The sequence below is a fragment of the Vespa mandarinia genome, chromosome 17 (assembly GCF_050613455.1).
Source record: "Vespa mandarinia isolate Hongniang chromosome 17, ASM5061345v1, whole genome shotgun sequence".
NCBI lineage: Eukaryota > Metazoa > Arthropoda > Insecta > Hymenoptera > Vespidae > Vespa > Vespa mandarinia.
In genome coordinates, this window is record NC_140826.1 from 1,635,858 (window position 1) to 1,657,500 (window position 21,643).

A 21,643-nucleotide genomic window follows, 5' to 3' on the forward strand; every position below is an offset into this window, starting at 1 on the left:
ATCGTTATGTTTCGATCTTCTCTCTCTCTCTCTCTCTCTCTCTCTCTCTCTCTCTCTCTCTCTCGTGTCTTTTTCTATTATATTTCATTGTTTTATATTTTATAAAACCTGAAGAAGGCAAAAGCCAGTACGTACAGGATAGAGAAGAAACAAAAATAAAATGAAAAGAAGAGAGTGACAGGCATACAAACAGAGAGAGAGAGAGAGAGAGAGAAAAAAAGAAAATAAAATAGAACAACAATCGATGAACTAACAACGCGAACACACCGTCGTCGCGCGTGGTAATCAAAAACGACGCGCGAAGATCAACAGCAAACAACAGCAGCTAACACGAGCAGCGGCAGCAGCAGCAGCAGCAGCAGCAGCAGCAACAGCAGCAGCAGCAGCGGTAGTAACAAACACACGAGACTCAGAACCGTATGAGTACGAGGAACCGTTCTGAAAGAAGCTCGGTCTACGCCGACCGATGACAACCGCTTCGGCAATGTTCGTTCGCGCGTGAAAACCGAACGAACGACGAACGACGAACGACGAACGAAGGAACGAACGAACGAACGAACTAACCACCACCAATCGTTCGACTAACCTCGGGATATTTCGGTTAACTTCGGCCGGCATGAGACACGCGCCCGAACTTCGCGTACGTAACCATTATCTACTATGTCATAGCGAAACGCTCTCTCTCTCTCTCTCTTCTCTCACTACGCCATCGGCCGCCGTCCTTGCAACAGGTTGTTTCTCGTTACGATTTCTTTCTTTTGTTCTTTTATTTTGTTTTTGATTTTGTTTTATTATTATTATTATTATTGTTATTATTAATATTGTTATTATTATTATTATTATTATTATTATTATTATTATTATTATTATTATTATCCTCTCTATTCCTTCTTCGTTCGTTTTCTTTTATTTTTTGAGTATAAATTTGATTTTTATTTTTCTTGATATTTATTTTTCTTTCGATTTTGATTTTGATTTCGCTTTTTATTCGAATAATCGTAACTTCATAATCGGAGTAATCATCATCGGAGATAATGTTTCTTCATTGGTTCATTCTTTCATATAGTGTAAGTTTACTTTTTTTATTTTTTTTTTTTTTTTTTTCCACTGCTTCGACACACTTTAAGACCTTGCACGTAGTATATTGATCGATTTAAAGAAATTATATTGAGATTGATTATTGGGGATCCTGAGATACGTGTAAAGAATTTTTAACAATTCTTGTTAAGAATTATTTGAAAAGAAATTTAATCAACAAAAAGAAAAAAAAAAAAAAAAAAAGAAAAGAAAAAAGAACGAGGATTTTTGTTTCACCGTAATGAAAACGTTGTGTCGCTTTACTTCAGCGATTATAAAAAAATTTTTTCCAAAAGTCATAAAATCATTACGTATTTATATTTAAATTTCGACTGTAAAAACATACGACACAAGCTTTTATTACCAACTGCACAAATATGTTAGTAAAGCTGTGTTAAATTATTTTAACTACGTAACGATTTTTTCTTTCTTTCTTTCTTCCTTTTTTTTATTTTTTATTTCTTTTTTTTTATTTTTTTTTTTTATTTTTTTTTAATTAATAATTTCTGCAAACTGGAGTTACGTAATTTTCAAAGTAAACATATAGTTGAGTAACCGAAAAAAAAAAGGAAAAGAAAACTTTACGTTTAATCATTATAGGACAAATAAATTCGATTTTTGTTTTTACACTTTGAAGAATGAAAAGAATAGATTAGATTACGACTATGGATATCGTTTAATCCAGTTTTTGTATAAAATTACTTTCGAATAAAATGAAACGTCTCATTTCATCGAAATTGATATTGCTTTGATATTTATGACAGTTATCTTTTAATTAACATTTTTATCATTTACTATCATTATTATCATTATTATTATTATTATCATTATTATTATTATAATTATTATTATCATCATTATTACTGTTATTAATATTATTACTATTATTAATATTATTACTATTATTATTATTATTATTATTATTATTATTATTATTATTAATATTATTATTATATACACACACGCATAAATATAAATAAATAAATATATAGATATATATATATATATATATATATATATATAAAATAAATATACTTAGTTAAAAAATTAAAAATGATCTATGATTAAATGATAAATATTAAAAGATTTGAATTTTAATGTGTTAGAAATTAAAAATTATAATAATAATAATAATAATAATATATAATAAAAAATAAAAAAAAATTATATCAACAATTATTAATAATACTAACAATAACAATATTAATAATAATCATAATCATAATAATAATAATAATAATAATAATAATAATAATAATAATAATAATAATAATAATAATAATAATAATAATAATAATAACAATAATAATAAAAGAAAAAAGAAACAAATCTACGATATTTCACTTTTATCCTTCTCTTCAATTCTCAATAATAATCAGAGAAATAGTAATCACTGAGACGACACGTTTTTATCACATGCTCGTATGAGGAAAAGAATACGTATTTGCTTTGTTTTTTTTTTATTTCTCTCTCTCTCTCTCTCTCTCTCTCTCTCTCTCCCTCTCCCTCTCTCTCTTCCTTAAACCTTAAGAAAATTATACCGTTAATTCTATTTGTGTCACGTTCAAGGATCACATATGCAGACACATAGCAATCTGTTAACGGTTTTAAAGGTCATTCAAGTTAATATTGTAATTTCATATTTTTCTTTTATTCGTAGTCGATTTAATTATGCTATTTCTTTATATTTTTTCCCATCATTATTTTTGTACAATTCTATTTTTTTTTCTTTCCTTATCTTTTTTTTTTATTTTTTTTTTTTTCTTCCACGCATTATAATGAACCAATCGAAGGAAACGAATCGTAACGTATTGAAACGTATTTACCTCGTATTCTTTAATTCGATTGATCGTACAATTAATAAATTTATTTATTTATTTTTTTGTTTGTTTGTTTGTTTATTTACATAAACGGTACAAATATATATATATATATGAGTTAATTATGGAAAATTTTGTTTAGTAAAAGTAAAAAAAGGTACAAAAATATGTTAAAGTACGATTAGTCAATTGAACTAACGATGTCATTAGAACCAAAGATATTAGTCCGTTCTAAAGCGATCTAATATTAATATATTATTAAGATATTTTTTTTCTTTACTTCGCAACAGGAAACGCATATATTTTTATCATTGACTATCAATACATTTTTATTTTACGAATGGATGGATATTATTCATATTTATTTTCATATTTAGTTATTATTTCATATTTAGTTATCATAATTATATTTTCATATTTAATTATCATTAAAGTACTAGGAAAAAAACAAATATATATATATATATATATACATATATATAAATAATATATATATAAACTATTAAATTACTGTATGTCTCTGTTTCTCTTTTATTTTCTCTCTCTCTGTCTCTTTTTCTCTTTCTCTTTTTCCTCTCTCTCTCTCTCTCTCTCTTTCTTTCTCTCTCTCTCTCGTACTATGTTATTGCAAGATAATAAGACTTTGACTTAGATAAAAATTTCACGATAAGATAAAAAGGAATATTGAATGTATAGTAAAATTTCGAAACGAGCACGGTTAATCATTATAACTTTTATGTCAATAAACTTTGAGAATATTGTTGGTTTCATTGAATAGGTATTCTCATTAAAAATATATAAAAATACATATACATATATATATACATATATATATATATATATATGTAATTATTATTCGTAATACGTTTTGTTTGACTCCGAGTTGTTTCGTTCGTAAAATAAACTTAATTCAATGCTATCTCTCATATGTTGTTATAAACTTTCTGACATAAGTAAGTGATCTTTTCACTTAAAACGCCGCGTATATGATTTTTATTTCGTTAAAAAATTTACGAAAGCAAAATTTACTTCGTGGACTCACTATTGAAATATTATTTAAAATTTAATTACTATTAATAAAAAGTTAATTGGTATTATTTGTTTTTTATAAATTTAATTATCTTAAATCCAACAATTATTTAATATTATTATTACGATCTAATTATTATTTGATATAAGCATTTAAAAATATTTTTTAAACTTTTTATCATTATTAAGTGCAATTATATAGAAATATTATTTGAATTTTAATTATTATCGAATACAATTGTTTAGAAATATTATTTATATTTTATTATCATTCAATAATTATTCAGAAGTATTCAATTTAAATAATTTCATTATTATCATTATCATTATCATTATCATTATTATTATTATTATTATTATTATTATTATTATTATTATTATTATTTAATATAATTATTTAAAAGTATTACTTCAATTTAATTATCATTTTTTAACAAATAAAACCAAGTAATAATTGTCATTATTTGTAATACATTGGAAAGAAAAAGAAATGAAAATGAAGATAGTTATAGAGAAAGAAAGACAGATAAAGAGAAAGAGAACGAGAGAGAAAGAGAGAGATAGATAGATAGGTAGAGAGAGAAAGAGAGAGAGATAGAGAGAGAGAGAGAGAGAGAGGGGGGGTAGATGAAAAAAGTAGGAAATAAATCTATTACATAATAACGCTTAATCTAAACGTCTTAGCTTCTAATTCAAGCTATATATAGAGCTACAGGGAGAATTAGTTCGATGAAATTGATCATATAACATAATTCATGGAATTTATCGAGCTATGACCCGGTATACGATATAAATGATATAGAAAAATGTTACATCACGATTCAAAGTACGAGACATTATTTCGTCAACGGGCCATTTAATTAATTTAATCTATCGTTCGTGCATTTTCATTATCAATTCGAAAAGATATTGCGAAATTTTTAAGGGCATATAACAATTTTCCTAAATTTCACCTATAATACTCTTTTCTTTTTTGTCCTTTTCTTTTCTTGTTTTTTTTTCTTTTTCCTATTTTATTTTTTTTCCTATTTTTTTTTTCCTTTTTTTCTTTTTCATTGCAAATTATTACGCAACAGAAAAACGATCGCCTCTTTTATTTCGATTAATTTTTAATTCTCGTTCGATGAAATTTTTATCGTAAGCTTCCTTCAATTTTAAAAAATCGCAGAATTTTTCAATATCAAAATTTACATTCTGAATTTCTTTTTGTTTTTGGTCCTTTTTTTGTTTTTTTTTTTTTCGTTTAAAATAATTCTAATTAATCCAAATCGAACTTTAATTATCTAATTCTAAATCAACTTCTGTCTCTTTTTTATTCTATATAATAATTAATAAAATATAATTTAAACGTCCTAATATTTAAATAATTGTATTCGATAAATGTTTTGATAATATTTAATAAAAATTCTTCGAATAATTCTAACGTCCTATTGTTTTATCAAACTTTAATTTTTATATATATATATATATATATCTTAATTTTTATACTAATATTTACTTTAATTTTATACTAATAAAATTAATATTTACTTTTTAATTTTTATACTAATATTCTACTTAATTTTTATAATAATAAATATATATAAATATATATAAATATATCTTAGATCGATCAAAGATACCTTTTTAATCGATATTCATCCCGGTTACAATGACACGGTTACAATTCCATTAGCTACTTTAGTGTCGTCACAGAAAAAAAAAATGGTGACACAATTTTGAGTCACTTTCTTTTCCACTTTTCCATTCTACTCGCGTTTAAGATCGCGAGGACATCGACGCAAGGATCGTCTCTCTTTTTTTTTTCTTTTTTTTTTGGCGATTAGGGGTGGGGTCGTTGGGGTCGGATGATGAGGAGAAGGGTAATAATGATGGTTCAGAGAAACTCATAAAAAGAAAAAAGGTCGATATAGAAGTGGTGGACATTAAACCGATCGTTCAACGCAGTTCGAAACGTTGTAAATTCTCTCGTTACATATCCATGTAACGACGATTTGGCGTGATTCTTCGACACGAGTTTACAAAATTACATACGACGAGAGCCCGAGAAGTCATCGGAATTTAATGCTTTATAATGTATTACATCTTACTCGAAAATTAGATCTTTCTACTTACATACACACGTAAAGATACACACACATATACATGCACATATACATCTACTTACATATATGTATGTATATACATTGTAAATAAATGTAATAAACGCTTACATGTGTATACATATATATATATATATATATACATATATAATTGTTAGTATGTGTATATATATATCCATATATAAATGAGTGTGTATGTGTGCGTGTATATATATATATATATATATATATATATATTAGGTTGGAAACTATGAAACGGGCGTTTTTGTTTAGTTATTTATTATCATTTAACGCCCGTTTCATAGTTTCCAATCTAATAGATGAGTTGTCACTAAAAGATTTATTTTACTCGTTTTTCTTCTGTTTGAAAATTTTCTTCTAAAAATTGCAAACCTTTTCGTCGACAATTTGACGTCACATCTTTGAAAAATAACAAAAAAAAAAAAAAAAAAAAAAAAAAAAAAAGAAAAAAGAAACAAGTCACCCAATATCTTTCGAAAAACTTTTGTCCCACTCGTTATAAAAAATTCGAAATCAAAACACGGGCTCCATCGTAACTCGGCAATTATAATTCCTTTTGAAGAAATCAATATTATTATGTCGTATGTGTCACGTACATACGTTCAATATATATTAAGAGCTCTTTTGTTATTATTGATAGAAATAAAAAGAAAAGGAAAAAAAAATATATCACATTTTTTTTTAAATATATTATTATTATTATTATTATTATTATTATTATTATTATTATTATATACATTATAATATATAAAAAAAATTATATAAAATGTATATAATAAACAAAAAGAAGAGAAGGAAAGAAAAAAAAAAACCAAGGAAAGAAAAGGAGAAAAAATAAATAGATAAATGAACAAAAAAAATTCAAACAAACAAAAAAAAAGAAAAAAAAATAAAGAAAAGTAAGAATAAAACAAAAAGGAATTCTAAGGTATCTAAAGAATCTAAGAAAATAATTAGAGAGATCATTGAGAAGATTGCGTAAAAATATAATTAGTTCGATAAATCTTTCTAACAAGCCGTAGAGAAAATCATCGTGAAATGAATAATTAAATATCATTTAAGAATTAGTAGTTGACTAATGAATACGTTTCTTGAATGCATTCTAGAGTTTAACACGTCCTCGTATTTCTCTCTCACTCTCACTTTCATTCACTCATTTGTTGTCTCTCTCTCTCTCTCTCTCTCTCTCTCTCTCTCGCTCTCTTTCTTGCTCTCTCTTTCTTCTACTTTTTGCCTTTATCGACGACAATAATACGAATTACATTGCAAAGCGTACAATTATACGCTCATCCAAGTTTATTTACCAACGAAAGAAACATCGGGGATTCCAAACGTTTAGAATTTCCGCGAATCAAACTATAATGTTCCATTGGTACGGATTTGTTTTATCACAGCTATCATGGTTCTAATGATTATGACGTTAGACACAATACTTATTATATATACCATTATCATTGTAAGTGTTCTAATCGATATTTTATAGCTCAATCGTTATAAGAGTTTGAAACGTTTTCAAATCTAATCGCTTTCGAAACGAATCTTTTTTTTACAAAAATTTATTAATTTCTTTCTTCACACCTCCTACCCCTTCTATCGTTCGAATATCCTTCCTTTTTTTTCTTCTCATTTTTCCATTTGTTTTTATAATATCTATATAAAACGAAACAAAAAACATAAATAAATAAATGAAAAAGAAATAAGGAAAAAAAAAAAAAAGGAAGTATTTTGACAATGCACCATTTCTCGCTAAAGAATTTATTTTAATGATCGCAAACGTAATAATAATGAAAGAGAATTTTTAATCTATTGCTATATCTATTTGCTCGTAATAATATAATATATAAATAAATCAATAAATATATATATATATATATATTTATTCATTAATACATATATATGTTATGTAGTATGTAAATAATTTATGTAAATAATAATAATTTTATATTAAATAATAATAATAATAATATTAATAATAATAATAATAATAATAATAATAATAATAATAATAATAATAATAATAATAATAATATGTTTAGTATATAAATATATTTAGAATGCGAAATGGATCGAAAATTGTGCATGTATTATGTCTTTAAAAATAAATAATAAGACTAATTCTGAAAATGAAATTAAATTAACAATAGTTAATATATACTATATATAGTAATATAATATTATATAATATAATACTGTATTACTATATATTAATATAATATTATATACATATAGTAACTATAGTATTTTATATGAAAGTAATATATATATATATATAAATTTATATAATGTAATACATACATGCACGTACACACATATATATATTTATTTATTATATGTGTGTGTGTGTGTGTGTGTGTGTGTTTTATATAAATCTATTATATATAATTTTATATAATGTAATACATACATGCACATACACACATATATATATATTTATTTATCATATGTATATATATATATATATATACATATATATATATATATATATGTATGTACGTGTGTGTTTTATATAAATCTAATATATATAATTTTATATAATGTAATACATACATGCACATACACATCTATATATATTTATTTATCATATGTATATGTATATATATATATATATATATATATATATATATGTATGTATGTACGTATGTGTATTTTATATAAATCTAATATACATATTGGAATCATATAAGTAATACAATCATATACAGTGAATACGTATGTATAGTGATTATATTACTTATATGAATGTAAATATTCGTATATAAAAATCTAAATAATAATATAACGTAATGAAAATAAGAAATTAGAACGATTATAAATAAATACACACACACACACACATATATGTATGTATGTATGTATGTATGTATGTATCTAAAAGATAACCTTTAAAGAAACTAGATTATACCGATAGTTTAGATCTTAAGATCCATGATAATAATAACGTGCAAAAGAGGCATATGCGTGGAAATTGCCATAAGCGGATACGATGGTAAAAGCACTTTGTACCCGTTATCGTTCGAATACCGCGGATATCTACTTTGTGTTCCATGGGTCGCATCTGATCCATTATTCAAAATTGAGGAGGAGAAAGAGAAGGACGAGCAGAAGGAGGAAGAGCAAAAGGAGAAGGAGGAGGAGGAGGAGAAGATGAAGAAGTAGGAGGAGGAGGAAGAAGAGGAGGTGGAGAGGACTGTCGAGGCTAGTCGACAAATGAGATTGGTGGCATTTGAAGAGGTTCAAATATTAGCCCAGAACTATTCATCTTCATCTTCTTCTTCTTCTTCCTCTTCCACTTCTTCTTCTTCTTCTTCTTCTTCTTCTTTTTCTTCTTTTTCTTCTTCTTCTTCTTTTTCTTCTTTTTCTTCTTCTTCTTCTTCTTCTTCTTCTTCCTCTACTTCTTCTACTACTTTTGCTTTTGCTTCTTCTTCTGCTGCTTCTTTTTCTTGTACTCGAGACTCTTTCAATCATTGACGCATCCATTCACACGACTACGCTCAAATCTTTTTGAATCTATATAAAAGCGTATTGAGATTTTCATATTTCGAGATAAAAATGGATATCTTCTGGAAAGAAGTAGTTCCTAAGATGTCAATCGATAATTCGAACTTTTCTTTGACTGAATAAAGGATATTCATTATTTCATATCATTATTTGTAAATAATAATGATGTAATATAGTAATATAGAATTATTATTTTATTACAATTTTTTATTATAATATATATATATATATATATATATTTATAAAAAATAATATAATATAGTAATAATATAAATAATTTCTCTTCTATGTTATAGAAAAAAAATTTATATACACATATAATATATCTATGTATTATATGTTATATTATTATTATTATTGATATTCTCTCATATATATATAATGTATAAATAATTAATATATCATATATACATACATATATATATATGTGTGTGTATATATATATATATATATTTTTCATGTTTACCTATTTTTCTAAACCTAAGAGACAAAAGAAAAAACAAATAAATTATCTGAAATAAAGGACGATAAATGTCATCAATAGAGAACGTTAAAAGATAATTATGCTAACGTGCCTAGCATAAGAAAATTCTAATCCTATGGTATGCCACCACATTCTCCTTTATGGTCATCGAGAATGATTTCTTAACGAACGTATTGACCATAGTCATTAATTAAGCGTATACAAGAGTTAACAGTAGTAGTTCCCTGACCCATATTACAAATAATTCATGTGATCATTTCTTTTCTAATCATTTTTCTAATTAAACAAAACAAAATGAAATAATACAAAAACACAAAAAAAAAAAAAAAAAAAAAAAAAAAAAAAAAAAGGAAAAATATTTTCGTAATGAAAAAATGAAACAAAAAGAAAAAAAAAAAGAATAGAAAGAAAGAAAGAAAAGGGAAAAGAAAAAGAAAAAGAATATCGATCGAGAGAGTTCGTATTTGAAGTTATTGATTAATTTTACGTGTACACCCGTTATATGTTCATAGTTGTTCAGCGGCACTGAGTTCGACGGATCAAAAGATCAATTTAAAGGCGGTCGCTCGGTATTGTACGTACATACGTCGTCACCAAAAACAATTTCGCTTTATTAAGTAGAGGCCAGTAAAGCTGAACGACTTAACGAGCCAACAGCTTGTTTCTCATGTACGTATCTTTGTGTCCACACGTATTGCATTTATTATTATGTATTATACGTTGTAAATTTTACGTTAAAATTTTTTTACAATATTATCGAATATAATTATTTCGAATTAAATTCGAATTCACTTTAAAAGATATTTCAATTATTTCGTTTCTATATTAATTAATGCATTATTCAAACGTATCTATTAGAACGAATTATATTTTATTGCTCGACATGTTAATTGTGAAAATAAGGAAAAACAAAAAAAAAAAAAAAAAAAAAAAAAAGAAGTAAAAAATTACTGTGTCATTTTTTTTTGTTTTCCTTATCTTCCTCTTTTCTTTTTTATTATTATTTGTTTTCCTTTTTTTTTTTTTTTTTTTTTTTTTTGTCGTTTTCCTTTAATTCTTTTAATTATCATTATGTCACATCTCGAGACTATTTCTTATTTATTTATTTATTTGTTTGTTTAATTATTTATGTTTATTTATTTGTTTTTCTTTTTGTTTATTTTAACGTTACGTTTTCTTCCTCATTTTTATCTTCTTTTTTTATTTTTATTATTGTTTTCTTTCAATTCTTTCAATTATCGTTATTTTAGATTTTGAGGCCATTTTTTTCATTCGTTTATTTATTTTTCTTTTTAATTTTAATATTACGTAATAATATTAATGTACATGTAATAACTATACTAATTAGTAATATAAATAATATATCACTTTTATTATTATATTAATAATTTATTAATAATATATATTTATTACATTTATGTTATACTTTTCTAATGCACACAATTTCTTTCCATTAATTATTTAAATTATTCTTATTATTTATACTTAATATTTCTCTTTTATTTTAACAAAGAAATCAATTTACATTTTTATGACGTATTCGTTAGATGTAATAATTTGCAAGAGAGGAAAAAAAAACAAAAAAAAAAAAAAAAAAGAAAAAAAATTATCTTCTTTTGATCTTTTACTTTTAATATTAGATCGTTTATTAAAATCGTAAAAGCATATTAGATATCCATTTTATTTCTTAACGTTGCATTATTTATCTATTCAATCATTTCTCTTTTCATAAATATATATAATTTAATGATCGATCTAAGATCTATAGATCATTCACAAAAAAAAAAGAAAACATAAATGTCAAAATGTATATATATATATGTACACAAAATATGTATGTAACATACGTAACTACATTTACTCCGTGATTTAATCTATAAATCATTAGCAAATATGATCTATGGATCGTAAATTTTATTATACCCATTTTGTTTCCTTCTCTCTTCTTCATCTTTTTCTTTTCATTTTCCATCTTTCCTATCTTCTTTTCTTTTCTTTTCTTTTTTTTTTTTCTTTTTTTTCTTTTTTATTGTTTTTCTTTTTTCTTTCTTCCTTTCGTAGTTACTATTTCAATGTTAACATAAATATATGTTGGATACATTGGTGACAATAGTAATCGTTGAAACTCGAAAATGTATATGCATGGTGTTGGATACAAAGCAAAGGTGAAAAGTGTTAACTTAGGCCAGATATATGAATGGAGTTATTCCCGTCACTTTTCATTATAATTCCTTGTGATATACGGTATATTTTAGAACTCACCGACCGAGGTACGTACGACTTAATAAAAAACTTCGCTTTCCCACGGGAAAAGCTTTCTCTTTCTCTCTTTCTCTCTTTCTCTCCCTTCCCCCCTCCCCCTCCATCTCTCCCTTCCCCCCTCCCTCTCTCTCTCTTTAGATGCACACACACATACACATAGAGTCAGACAGACAGACAGACAGACAGACAGACAGACAGACAGACAGACAGACAGACAGACAGACAGACAGATAGACAGATAGACAGACATACATACATACATACATACATACATACATACATACATACATACATACATACATATGTAATAAATTACTAAAACGATGGGAACAAGAATTCAAACAAAAACTTAATGAAAATTTGTCTGGTTAATTCATGTCTTTCCCCACCCCTCCCCATACATTTCATATTTGAAATTAGATCTTTCCTATCTTTTTTTTTTTTTACATATATATATATATATATATATACATATATAAATATTCAATTAATGATAATTATAATAATTATAATGAATTAATTTTTCGGGCTCACATAATGATCATTACGTTTTATTTCTATTACTTTGTTTTTTATTATTATTATTATCATTTTTTTAAATAAAATATTTATGCAGAAAAATAAATTTTTAAAAAATGGATAAATATTATACTTGATGTGTATTACGTTATATACAATAATAACAAAAAAAAATAAATATATATATTTATATATGTATATATATATATATATATATATATATATATATATATATAGTCTAATCATCAATCTAATACAATATTAGTATTACATCATAATATTAATAGCATCATATAATACTATATATATAGTACTATTATAATAATAATAATTATTACAGTTAATAATAATAATTTTATTATATTAAAGCTTATTATATCAATACTAATACTTTCTAGAATATATACAATTTGTTATAATGATAATAATATACTATTAAATAATATTAGTACATATAGAGTAATAAATATTATAAAAAAGAAAATACTATATATTAGTATTAATATAACAATATATATATATATATATGTGTGTGTGTGTGTGTATGTGTGTGTGTTTATAGATTATAAAAAATAAATATGTATGTATATTTTATGTATACAATATAAATATTTATATTTATAAAGACAAAAAATAAATGCATACGCACACACACACAAATACTCTTTAATCCATTTCTTAAAATTTATTGTGTACGATATAAATATTATCATTTACATATCCATTTTATTTTATATATGTATATATTTATATATATATATATAAATTATTTATTAATAAATTTAATAGCAAGTTACTAGCCATATTAGCTTTTATTTTATTTTATTTTATTTTATTTTATTTTATTTTATTTTATTTTATTTTATTCTTTTTGTTTTTCCCCCTCATGGTACATGTAATTGATATAAGATGGGTTAATAAGGGCGAATGTGTAAATATCCAGTCGACACAGTTTGCTTTTGTAAACTAACATGAGGATGCAATATATAAAACGCGTTCTCAAAAGATACACGCGATAACGGATACGTCCCAGATTACGGAGATTGCGTAACGTATATATATATACATATATATTCCAAGGGTTTTTCGACGAAGGAAGAAGATACGAGCTGTCCTTCTCTCATTTATCGATTAATACATACGAACAAACAACGCCATGTTACAACACTATAAATCGCTTGGATCAAGACAGACAAAACTGATTGACAGACAGACTGTCTGACTGACTGACTGACTGATTGACTGACAGAGACAAAAACTGATTCCTGTTCTTCAATAGAGACTCACTACATACATATATATATATATATATATATATATATATACACATACATACATATATACATACATATACACACATACATATAATGTATAATACATATAATCTATTATAGACTATATATATGTATGTACAATACATATAATGTACATATATATATATATATATATATATATATATATAATGTACAATATATATATGTATGTATGTATCTATGCGTATAATATATATACATACATATATTTACATATGTATCTAAATAATATGATATTTACAAAATGATATTTACATATCTATATATGTACGTACGTATATACATATATACGTATAGATATGTATATAAGGTGTGTCTGTGTGTCTGGATGTGGATGTGGATGTGTTTGCGTGTTTGCGTTATATCATTCCACAGATGATCTTTTAAATTTCAAAACTCATAGTAAACCTCGAAAAAAAGAAAAAAAACTTGTACCATCGTTGTTCTCACTCAAACTCAGGCACTTAAATATACGATAGAAAAAAAAAAAAAAAATAAATAAAAAACATATTGTTTACTTAGAAAGTATAACGAAAGAAGCACGTTTTTCAAATCAACCTGTTCAATATTAGTTCGTTGTATTCGTTTCTTTTTTTTTCTTTCTTTCTTTTTTTTCTTCTTCCCCCGTTTACTCTTTAAATCGAAAATAAAATTTTTGTTTACTTTGTCTCACACTTAAAAGGTTAAAAGGTATATATATTAAAAAAAAAAAAAAAAAAAAAAAAAAAAGAAAAATTTCGAGAAATAATTTCTACAAAGAGAAATCTTTTTTTCTTCTTCTTCTTCTTGTTCTTCCAAATTCAAAAACTTCGAATATGATTCAATTTCTTTTTCCTCTTATATATATACATATAAAAAAAAAATCTCAAAGGTTATTAAACAAACATAAATAAATATATATACATATATATATATAAAAAAGAAAAAAAAAAAACGAAAGAACGATTAATCATTTCTCTTAAATAATTCTATATAATTGGATTTCATAAGAAAACCAGAAAGCTTTTTTCAAATAACAACCACAAATGATCTAAAGACTTTAAATAAATCAAATAATAAATGATTCACTATACTATCGTAATATTTCAAATTACGAAACACTAACTCGCGTTAGTGTTGCAATCTATTACATAAGATCGATAATGAGTATTCCAGTATATTGTCGAAAATTTCTAGTCCAGCGAAATAACTTATCCACGAGAAATGATTAATACCACGGAGTTAAATGCCATTCCATTGAAATTTCCTATATGGTGTAATTGATACATCAATTAAAAGAAATTAGAAATCGTTTGGATATCAACAAATTTGGAAAAAAAAAACATTAATGAACGATCCTAATTAATAGATAAACTTAGATAATTATTAAAATGATCTAATACGTACATAAATGTACCTAACATTTATAATGCTATTAGGTTGGATACTATGAAACGAGCTTTTATGTTTAGTTTTTTTTATTTTCATTCAACGCTCGTTTCATAGTTTCCAACCTAATAAATAAAAATTCCCTAGATTATTTCGTTCATAACATTTCCCATATAATTCTATTTAATGAAATAAAAATATATATATATAAACATAATACATATTCAATATATATATATATATAATAATTATAGATATAGATATATATAAAAAGGAAAAACACTATACATTAGTTAAAGAAAAATTTACTCCGTCGGTAAAATAGTAATCTTCCTGTTAAAGTCCAATAAAAATCAATGAACGCAAGTAACGCTTTAAGCCACGAAAAAAAAAAAAGAAAAAAAAAGAAAAAAAAACAGAAATAACTATCGCGATGAAGTAACACGATCTTTTTTCTATATCAAAATGGTCCAACAAAACAAATCATAGTTATTTGTTCTTTTTGCAAGATGTAACTTGAACTACGATAATTAATATCTATTTATACCTTTCGATCTTAATTGTCGATTTATCGACATTGCGACAACGTTAATTTGAAAAGGCACGTCTTGGTTTCTGTTATCTACGAAATCAATCCTTCGCAAATCAAATTTTTTTTTTTTTCTTTTCTTCAATAATAAAAAATATAATCTAACACAAAAATATTTCGTGAAAGAAATTCGAAATTTTATAATGAAGAAGATACAACGAGTAAAAGTATTTATTTAATAGCAATTAAGTATTTGTCATAATTCAAAATTTTATATATATATATATATATATATATATATATATAATAATTAAATTATATACACTACATAAATATACGAAAAGAAAATCATCCAAGAATTTTTTTTTCAATCGCTATACTCAGCGATGCGTTTGATTTTTTATATCACCTTGCAAATATTTTCACCGGTTGGCCGTCTGATTGTATTCGATATTGCAATGAATCAAAATCAAATTCAATTGGTTACCTTTTTTTTCTTTCCTCTTTTTTTTTTCTTTTTTTTTTTTTTTTTTTTTTAAATATGATCGCATCTACAATATCACAATACATCGTTAAAGTCTAACAGTCTATTGCTATTCAATTTGTCAGTTCGAAAAATACTGAAATTCAAATTCTGATATTGGCGTGCAAAGGAATAATGTTATTAAATTATGCAAAAAAAAAAAGAAAAAAGAAAACCTAGAAAAGATAAAAAAAGAAAAAAAAAATTTCACACGGCTTGACACACGTGTAACAACAAAACTAACACGATGATCTACGATTTATCGAGAAATCTTTTCACTTATGCCTTATGACAAGAAATTAATCGAAAAATCCCTCCCAAAAAAAGAAAAGAAAAAAAAGAAATAAAGAAAAAATAAAGCCATCGATAATGTCGAAATATTGAGTTTGATGAACGAATGATAGAACTTGATTTAAAGTAAAATCATTTGAATTTTTAATGGAAAAATTTTTTAAAAAAGTATATTTACAGAGAAACAATACATATATATATAAATATATATATATATATATATATAAATATACATATATATATATATATGTATATATATTTGTTATCTGTTAAATATCAAATATATTCATATATTTGATTAATAAATATCAAATGTATTTTTACTGTTAATAAATAAATGTTCTTTTTTTTTCTTTTTTTGTTATTTTTAATGTTAATAAATATCAAAAGTATTTATATAATAACTCTTTAATATCCATATAACATAACATATAAAATATTCTTACCTCAGAATTACTGGTAGCTACGCTAGATAGTCCTGGGGACATTGCACCTGTAGTGGGATCGGGACTAGCAGAGACCGGATTACCATGAGACAAAAGTCCCGGTGCACGTGGATACGAAGCTAGATGAGGATGCTGCGGTTTCTGATGATGAACCGCCGGTCCTGGTGGTGCACTGTGCACGACCATTGGTAAAACCGGTGCCGGTGGAAGTGATGGTGCCGTTGATGATGCTACTCTTCCAATATCAACTGGTGTTCCTCCAGCACTGCTATCGTTACCAGTACTACCAAGTACGGCATTTACTCCATTACCACAATCCACACCACGAAAAGATTCTTGAAGGTATTGTCTTACTTGATTCTTCTGTTTTTGTACGACGTGATACCTCGTTGGATTCTCCAACAATGTACGCACCTGTAAATCGATCCAATGAGACGTCAATATATTGGTTCTTCTTAATTTTTTTCCTTTAACTATGGTATTCATTATAAAATGTACGTATATTAATCGGACTCTCTCATGCGTGAAAGTTTTATGGGTTTATGTGGATTTTTGTATTATGTGCTTATATATGTGAGTATATATATATATATATATGTATTATAAATTGATCAAAATATTTTTTATAAAAAATTTGTTCTCCTCGTTTTCTTATATAAACGTCATTTTAATTTGATACTATTATATAAATTTTAAGAGAGACTCATATATTATATATAAATCAATCATTTTTTTGCAATGTTCCTTTTTTAAATATTGTACTATTTTATTAAATAATGTATGTGTGTGTGTGTGTGTGAATGCATACTAATATTAAAAACTAAAAATATCTACAATATTTAATATCTCATTTAATATTAATTATTTATTTAATTTCAATATTAATATAATTTATTATATATATTATATAAATATGTATATATTATAAAATATATAAAAATAATAATAAAAATAATAATAAATAATAATAATATAAATATATAATATATATATGACAATGTATAATATATAGAATATAAAATATATATATAATATATAATATATAATATATAGAATATAAAAAATATATTAATAATATATTATTTGTTTATATTTATTAAATTGAAAATTTATTAAATTATATATATAATGTAAATGAAACTCTATATGTATTAATATTTTTTCTCTAAAACATTTATATTCTTCTTATAAACACTGACCCTTTTTTTTTTTTGGAAATGCTCACATATTCATATAACATATTTATTAAATTATATATATATATATATATATATATATATAAATTTTAAATAGGACTATTTTATAATAAATTAGATAACAAAGAGAAATATTTAACTTAAATAAATTGAAATTCAAAAAAATTGGAAAGGTATCCTCGTATATTCAGAACCTTCGCACCTTAATATTAGAGAGCTAAGGGCCAACGATGGTATCGCGAAGAAAGGAAAGGATTCTCAGTAAAAAAAAAAAAAAAAAAAAAAAAAAAAGAAAAAAAAAAAAGTAGAAAGAAAAGAAAAGAAAAAAAAGAAAAAAAAACAAAAATCTATAAAATTATTATCGAAACGAACGATAACCTCGTGAAACGATGTTTATTCGATCGCCTTTTAACGTCTACTTAAAATCATCTCACGACATCAACTTTAATGTATCTTTACTCTCTCTGCTTATGCACCTTATCTCACGATACGATATATTTATATTTATATAGTATATCGTATCGATGTCTTAAAAAAAAAAAAAAAAAAAAGAAAAGAAAACAAACAAAAGAAATACTAATAATAATAATAATTATTAAAAGGTATTACGAAAAAAAAAAATAATAATAATAAATAAATAAATAAATAAATAAATAAATAAATAAATAAATAAATAAAATACGATTCTATTATTCGTACTTTTTATCTGTTATTTTTATTTTCTTGATTTATTTTATAAAAAAAAAAAAAAGTAAGATAAATAAATTTTATTTGAAAAATGATCTAAAGTCATTTAATAATTATATAACGTATCTGTAGTGTAAAGTATAATATATGAAAAAAAAAAAAAAAATAAGAAAAAAAAATAATTATATTATTTATATAAAATATCATAATCGTTATTTTCAAAAATTATCGCGTAAAGAAATTATCTGACATTATATAATATCATTAATAATATCATTATATAATATCATTAAATAATAACAATTTTTTTTTTTCATGCCGTTCGTTATGTAATCCAACAAAACAAAGAAATTTTACAAAATATATATATATATATATTTCTTTTTTGTTCTCTATAAATAATATTCTTTTACTATAATTATAATAAATATAAATGAAAAAATAAAACAAAGTAATATTTATATATAATATCGCATTAGTTATTTCTAAAATTATCAACAAACAAAATTACCTAACATTATGTAATATAATACATCAAAAATAATATCAATTATATATTAATTTTCATTTCATGCCATTCGTTGTGTAATCGAGGAAACGAATTATTTCAAATATATCTATATATCTTATTTATTCATTTTTCCATTTATATAAATATAACATCACAAGTGTTATTTCTAATATTATCTAATATTATATAATATTTTAAGAAAGAATTTAAAAAAAAAAAAAGGAAAAAAGAAAAGAAAGAAAAATAATACACACACATATATATATATATATATATATATATACATCCTATATTATTTTTTATTATCATGCGTTAAATAAAAATTTTAAACAATTAAAAAAAAAAAAAAAGAAAAAAAAGAACTAACGTAAAAGTCTGTATAAATATAATATCACGAGCGTTATTTCTAAAATTATCTAACATTACATAATACAATATATCAAGAACAATATCAATGAAATATCGATTTTTAATTCGTGCCATTTCGAAAGAATTTTCTAAAAAAAGAAAAAAAAAAAGACATATATATATATATACATGTCCTATATTTGTTATTATCTTGAATGCAATAAAAGTCAAAGAGAAAAGAACAAACAAAATAAAAATAAAAAAAAAAAAGAGATAGAGAGAGAGAGAGAAAGAGAGAGAGAGAGAAAGAGAGAGAAAAGTAAAGTAAGAAAAATATTGAAGATAAGCAAGTAATTCTTTTATTTTAATGTTAAGATCATCGCGAGCTGGTTTTTGATGCTGGGCGACGATGCGATTATACACAATGCATCCAGATAACATCGATGGAACTAGTAACTGGAATAACAGTATCGCACGATTGTCAATATAACCGTATGCCGTTGTGCAAACGACAACGTCATTCGAACGCACCAAAAAAAAAAAAAAAAAAAAAAAAAAAAAATATATATATATATATATATATACATATATATATATATATATACGGAGAATATCCGTATCCTATGAATGTTATGTAAATCGTTTGCTTTCGAATATCGTTCCGGGAAAAAAAAAGAAAAAGAAAAAAAAAAGAAAAACACAAAAGAAAAAAAAAATAAAAAAGATAGCAAGAAACTCTGGATACAATCGAAGCCATTTAAAATTTACAAACACGTGAATGCGCATAACAACGATCGCCATCTTTTATTATTACATATATACATCCGTTCAAATGTTTACATTATTAATTATCTCAAGCGATTTTGATATTTTCTTTTTTTTCTTCTTTTTTCAGAATTCCTCTTTCTTTTCTTTCCTTTCTAATTATCACTATTAATTTTTTCTTTTTTCTTTTTTTTTTTTTTTTTTTTTTTTTTTTTTTTTTAATTCTCATTATTTATCTATTAATGTTCATAAATCTTTTAATATTCATTTATTAAAGTTCATTCATTTAAACTTCTATCGAAAATTTTTTTTATTATTGTTGTTATTAAAGTTAATTGTTTTCTATCGAAAAAGTTTTATTACTTATTTATTAAAGTAAAACTTAAAAAAAAAAAAAAAAAAAAAAAAATAAACTTTAATATTTATTTATTGATCTATTAATTTTTAAAAGTGCACTTTGCTAGGTTCATCGTTAAACTCATACGCATGATTAATTATTTATTAAGTATCTTTTTTTTTTTTTTTTCTTTTTTTTTTTTTTTTTTTTTTTTTTTTTTTTTTTTTTTTTTTTTAAATTTTCTATGAATCATAAAATTTCTATTAGTATCGATACATACATTAATTCGTTTAAATATTAAAAACATTACTTTGAAATCTTTTGGGAAAAGACAGTTATTGAAATTAACAAAAAGGAAAAAAAAAGAAAAGAAAAAAGAATAAAAAAAAAATAAAGTAGGACAAATTGGAATGGAAATAATGAAAATGATTGATTTGAATTAAACTTACTTGTAAAACTTGTGGTGGTACGTCTACGCCAATGGTTGACAAAGGCGTAGGAGGTACAGGCCTGGGAT

General features: G+C 23.7%; 1 protein-coding gene across 3 annotated transcripts in view; it reads right to left on the bottom strand.

Moving 5' to 3' along the window:
• Nucleotides 1-21,643, bottom strand: part of Mitf (transcription factor Mitf) — a 133,241-nt gene that overhangs the window by 89,119 nt on the left and 22,479 nt on the right. For all 3 annotated transcript variants that reach the window (XM_035884964.2, XM_035884965.2, XM_035884967.2), the window contains exons 2-3: nucleotides 21,576-21,643; nucleotides 17,283-17,696 (exon numbers count right to left, since the gene is read on the bottom strand). The exon at nucleotides 21,576-21,643 is cut by the window's right edge and continues 140 nt beyond it. In XM_035884964.2, the coding sequence (XP_035740857.2) occupies nucleotides 17,283-17,696; nucleotides 21,576-21,643 (482 nt within the window). The remainder of the gene's footprint in view (nucleotides 1-17,282; nucleotides 17,697-21,575) is intronic.